This window comes from Thalia democratica, chromosome 5, assembly GCF_965202585.1.
Source record: "Thalia democratica chromosome 5, ktThaDemo2.hap1.1, whole genome shotgun sequence".
Lineage (NCBI taxonomy): Eukaryota > Metazoa > Chordata > Thaliacea > Salpida > Salpidae > Thalia > Thalia democratica.
The window spans coordinates 34,712,470-34,718,620 of record NC_139169.1 but is presented as its reverse complement, the minus strand read 5'-3'; the positions used below and the strand labels follow the sequence as shown (position 1 = coordinate 34,718,620).

General features: G+C 28.2%; 1 protein-coding gene across 1 annotated transcript; it reads left to right on the top strand.

The window, feature by feature from the left end:
* The first annotated feature begins 780 nt into the window (after positions 1-780).
* LOC145836445 (trypsin-7-like) lies at positions 781-1,812 on the top strand. Its single transcript, XM_082944244.1, has one exon. The coding sequence runs from the start codon at positions 781-783 to the stop codon at positions 1,810-1,812; it is 1,032 nt and encodes a 343-aa protein (XP_082800370.1).
* The last annotated feature ends 4,339 nt before the right edge of the window (positions 1,813-6,151 follow it).

Here is a 6,151-nt window from a genome sequence, read left to right as displayed (position 1 = left end):
TCAATCTGATCATATAAGTTTCGATAACTTGTCTCCTTGTATATTTAAAAAAATGAGACTTAGTATTGTTTTAAACTGAAAGTTATAAATAAATTTTTAAGTAATAGCGAAACACTTTAAATTGTATATTTATCATTTATAAAATTAAAGAGTATTACTTATCAGATAATTTAAGTTTCTTTGGCAAGAGTGAACAGAGATTTTGTAGTGACCAACTGTGTAAAACTGAAACAAAATAAAATATCTACACAACTGTTTTTAATATTAGTTATTTTACGTTATTAGAAAAGCTATATTATGTGTTAATAACAAAATAAAATATGCACTAATCAGTTAAATAAAAAATATTAATGATTAATAACAGCAATACAGAGTCTTTTAGTTAGGTGTCAATAAAAAAATGTGTTGGTAAATAGTTCTTTTTTGAATATTCATATTTTAAAGTTAGCATCTATCAGGTGACTATTGACTATATTTTTTGGTTTTCTACTTTAGATAGTAAAAAAATTGTACATTTATTGCCGACTAAATTAAAAGATCAGCAGAGCATAGTAAATACTGGTTTTATTAATGTACAATCGTATATTCTTTAAAGTTTTATTTTACTGAGTAGTCTTCAAAATTACAGGTTTTTCTTTTTAAATTTTTTTGATGCTGTTAAACTATGACTTTTGATAAAACAAGGCAAGAAACGATGGATTTATAAAAATGGACTACAAAATTTTATAAGTATAATTACTTATTTCTCAAGTTTTTCAATTTTGTTGGACAGGTTATCAAATGCTGATGAGCGTGGAAAAGATACTTTGCCTCTTGGTAATCTTTTTGCTGTTTTTCCAAACCAAATCACAAGTGATCAGTAATACAAAAGCAGTAGACGGAACACTGAAACACTTGGTGCATTTGAAAAGGTTCTTCAAATTCTTGAACGAGGAAAATGAAGAACTAACTGGGCATACTAGAGTTTCGGGCAGTCTTGTAAAATTAAACTGGATTTTAACTGCTGCTCACAACGTAGCAGATTATAACGAAACTGTAGATGGAACCACAACACATTACTTTTTTTACAAAGTCGACGTTTTAGCTGGTACAAAAAACTGGAAAGTTCACAGTAGCGCAACAACACAACAACGTACTGTTTATAGAGAAGGTAGAATTGTACACAATGATTTTAACCCTATAAGTAAACAATACGATGTAGCTCTTATTTATACAAAAAAGAAGTTTGATATAACAGACACTGTTGAACCAGCAAAGTTACTTGAACCCTGGATGAAATTTGATGCTGATGCTAAATGCGTTGTACAAGGGTGGGGACACCATAAGTTAATCCGTAATAAAGACGGCCTACTTCAACATCTACCCAATTTTCCAAATAACGCAAGGCAGGGAACTGTCAATATTTTAAATAACGAACTTTGCACGCGAATTTATAGACGAAATAATGGTATAAGTGGATTTAATAAACATTTGCATTTTTGTTACGGCTGCAACAGCGGTAAGTGCGAACAAACAGCACCTGGAGATTCTGGCACACCGGTGGTTTGCGCTCTCAATAAAGGGGACAACCCTTTAATTAACGGTGTAGTGTTTGCAGTTCACAGCTGTGGGTGCAAAGACGTCAGAGAAACATGTCGTCCTGGTGGACCAAGTGTGGGGACGGACGTCCGCAAAATTAAAAGTTGGATTGACAAAGAGGCTAACAAACGTACAAAACGAACCCGTGTAAACGAACCGCCCGACAGTATGAATCCGTATTTGATTGCTGGGGCAGTAATTGTTGCTACAGCAGTAGTAAAATACTTTTATTAAAACAAAAGCAACCAGTTGAGTCAGATAAATTTACGTCAGTTCTGTATGATGAAGTTGGTGATTTTCAATGTTAAAGTTAAGCAACGCCATAAGTAAAACAAAAATCGTGTATTAGAAAAAAAATTAATTTGAAAAATGGAACTCCTAAAAATGTAATAAAACGTGGTAAATAAATGAAAAAATGGATTCATTAGTTATCGTAGATTGTATATCAAACTGTTATAGACAATAAAAAAATTAAGTATTTTGTTTAAAAAAAAAAAAAATTTGAAACTAAAATTTCAGTTTAAAGATTTGCACAATACTTCAGCAAATTTAAAAAACAAATTGATTTTTTTTTATGTTTAAAAAAGTTATATATGTTTTTAAATATTCTAGTTTACTATTATCAACTTAACTGAATATAATAAATAAACACACTAAAACTGTTTTTAATTTATTTTGTTTTTAAGTTTTTTTTTTTAATAGAATTGGCGATTGGGAAACATTTGTTGGACAATCCGGAGTGTGCTAAAAACTATAAGAAGGAGTTAATAGTTTTAATATTATATATTATAGTTTAGACCTGAAACTCTAATAGAATTAGCGACCATTTTTAGTTTTTAGATAGAAACTGAAACAAGACTCAAAATATCGACTTCAAAAATCTGCAAGGATTTGTTTTACCTCTCTTTTTATCGGGCGGAAAATGAAAAGTATATTTTATTCAATATATTATGTAATATGTTTAAGATAACTAAACATGACACCAAGTTTTCATGAAGTATTTTATTAATGTTTTAGCTTAATTTAGTATGCTTCAAACAACGATCAATAACAAAATTGCACAAGTTTTGGTCAATAAAAATTTACAGATTACTGTGAAATAATATGTGTGAGATAATGCAAATTTTCTAGCTCAAAACCGAAAAGTTTGACAACACACTTGAATAAAAAATTCAACATATTAAAATATCCACTTGAAACTCAGAAAACGCGAGAAACTCAAAAGAACAAATGTTGAGATTTCTATACTAACACTAATTTACTAATGAACAATAACAAAACTTGTTAAAGATGTCTAATTGCATAATAGTATTTACTTAAAAAATAATCGCTAATAAAATAACTTATTACAGAAAGGCAAAATAACAGTTTACAGAATTTAAAGCCAAATGTACACTTATAATTCTCATTTACCTCAAAATAATTCGCCTCATGTTACGTTATGTTATCAACAAGAGCTATAAACAAAAATAGAAATTGTCTATTTTATATTTAATAACTAGAAAGGGTATTCACTTTAAACTTTATTGTTTTGAAAACAAGCTAAGTTTACATTTTGAAGATGTAGTTTTTAAAATGCATATAAACGTTTTTTAAATTCTAAACTTGCTTTAAGAACTAAAGAAAATTGAAAATATATGTTTGTTAATATTTATGATCAATGATATTTAAAAGCCTTTAAACATCGGTGTAAACTTTAAATCTAAGCTCTTCTTATTTAGTTTTTCTTCTGTAGAATACTTCAAAACTTTTGTTAGCAGGGCTAATTACTTAAGCTTGTGCCTATCATGTAGCAAACTTTTGTCCACAACTTTAATACTTACTAAAAAGATACAAGGAAACGCCACCAATACTTAAGAAGAGAACTCGATTTGTTCACTGTGCTTTTGAAACTTACAATGACTTTATTACGGACGATGAAAACATTTACCTTGATGTGCCGAATAATGTTATTAATGATAAAGTAACTATAGTTCATAATTTTATGTTTTATAAAAAGGTAGAAAAGACTATTTGTCCTGGAAAAAACATTAAACTGTATCCGTGGTGGAGAACAAGTCAGAAAGCACGGGTGACACTTTAGCACAGAGCGACACTTTAGCACGGAGTGACAATCTAGCACGGTGTGACATTTTAGCACGGGGTGACACTTTAGCACAGAGCGACACTTTAGCACGGAGTGACAATTTAGCACGGTGTGACATTTTAGCACGGGGTGACACTTTAGCACTGAGTGTCACTTTAGCACGACGTCACTTTAGCACGGAGTGACACTAAAGCACTGAGTGACATTTGAGCACAGAATTTATATTGCAATTATTTTTAGCATTAAGTTTTTTTATCTGTTATGTTTAAAAAACTAAAAACGAACTATGCAACATGTAAACTAAAAGTTAACAAGATTTAAATGAGTTACAAGTTTAAGCTTTATTTAAATCTAAAAGAAAAGTAAATAAAAAAACTTTATTAATTGGTTTTACTATTTAGTTTTAAATAAAAATACTTTGATACTTTTATTTACTTTTCAACATCAAACTATTTTAATAAAGCTAGCAATAAAAACATTTTCTAAGACTATTAAACTTTTTTTATAAGTCTTAAATAAATTTTAATATGGCTAAACTTAAAGCTTAAGTTTTAAATAAAAGGTGAAATAAATAAAAATTAAGAACTTACTTATTTCATTTTAGACTCATAGTAAAAACTGTAGTATAAATTCTTGAAGACGTTATTTTCTAAAAGTGTTAGAACTAATTTTCACATTTATTTGTTTGTTAAATTAACAAACTTAAATATATAAACATTATTTAAATGAGCATTAATAAAATGTTTAAAATAAATACGTGTAAAAATGTCACTCCGTGCCAAAGTGTCAGTCCGTGCTAAAGTGTCACTCCGTGCCAAAGTGTCAGTCCGTTCTAAAGTGACGCCGTGCTTAAGTTTAACTCCGTGCTAAAGTGTCACTATGTGCTAAAGTGACGACGTACTAAAGTGTTACTCCGTGCTAAAGTGACGACCCATGCTAAAGTGACACTGTGCTTTTCTGACACCTACCCCCGTGGTGTGTGACGCGATAACCGAAAGATTTCTCTTACACCAGTACCTTAGAACAAAATTGTTGGCGCTGTTTTTGTCGTTCAAGAAACAATATGTATATTCAATTATTATCTACAGCTTCAAGTGGTTGGAAAATCTAAAATACAGGCTAAAAAAAACTCACATTGGAATGTCTCAATACTTTTTTGTATTACTATCTATATTGATAACTTACCATAATAATTTAGATTGGTACACAAAAAATAAATTACAACAAATTCCTTGCATTTTTACACATTTTGAATTTCGTTCATCAAGTCCCTGGACCAAATTATTGGGCCTTTTTTTTAAGTTTGGTCTAAGGACCTGGTGTACAAAGGAGCCTTTCGGTTATCGAGTCCTACACCACTACTTTTAAAATATCTTAGGAGCTATTAGATTTAATTTTTTATCATTTAAATATTTAAACCTTTAGTAATAAAACAATCAGTTAAACGAAATTGAAGAAAAAAATTAAACGAAAATTAACTGAATTTTGTGTATAAAAATGTTCTTAAAAACTTGTTTAATAACATAAGGTCTATAAAATAGACATAACTTTAAATCAATATGTAAAAGGATATAAACAATACTTATAGCAAATATTTGATTATTTTATTGATAGGATACAACCTCTTTAATGAAAGTAAAAATGTAATACGCCTAAATATTTTTACGTTTAATTATATCAGTATTTTGTGCTAAAAGTGTTATTTTGTTTTAATTAATAATATTAAATGACTAGTAAAAATAATTTTACATTCGAATAGATAAATAAACTATTGCATAATTTTTTAATAACTTTAAAAAAGTGAATTCTACCATAACTGAACTTAAATTTTATAAATGAAAATAAATAGAAAAGTACTAATAAATTTATGCTTCTAAAAAGGAAAAAACAAATAATAATAATATTAACAACAACAAGTTTCTTCTGTTTTAAAACTTACATTTTTATATTTTAAATACTTCTCCTAATCTAAAATTGTAATACCACAAGGCAAAAAATATTTGAAAATTTAAAAAGAATTTTTATTTTTGTTCTCTTTCCTTTTGATTTTCTCAGAAAAAGAGATTTTTTAACATAAGTTTGCTTGAAACAGCTATCTCAGCGTACTTTTTAAATACTTCACTTTCTGTTAAAGTATATAAATCTATAATTTTTTTTTTAATTGGCATGCTAAAAATAAAGCTTTTAAGTATTCTGAACTTAATTCAAAATAGTAATCTTAAAGAGTAATCTAAGGAATAACCAGACAGAAAATGTTGCAATCTTGCAATCTAGACACTGTTATTGTAACCAAACAATTCAACTTTTGAACAAAAAAAAAACGAGAAAAAAATAGTTGCTTATTCAATGACAAATACTATTTACTCCTTAAACAAAAGTAAATAGACGAGTGTCAATGATCACTAATGACACTTTTAATCACTTTTTAATAAAAAGCTTCTAAGTTCATACTGGAACTTTCCAAAATGACTTATTTTTTTAAACATA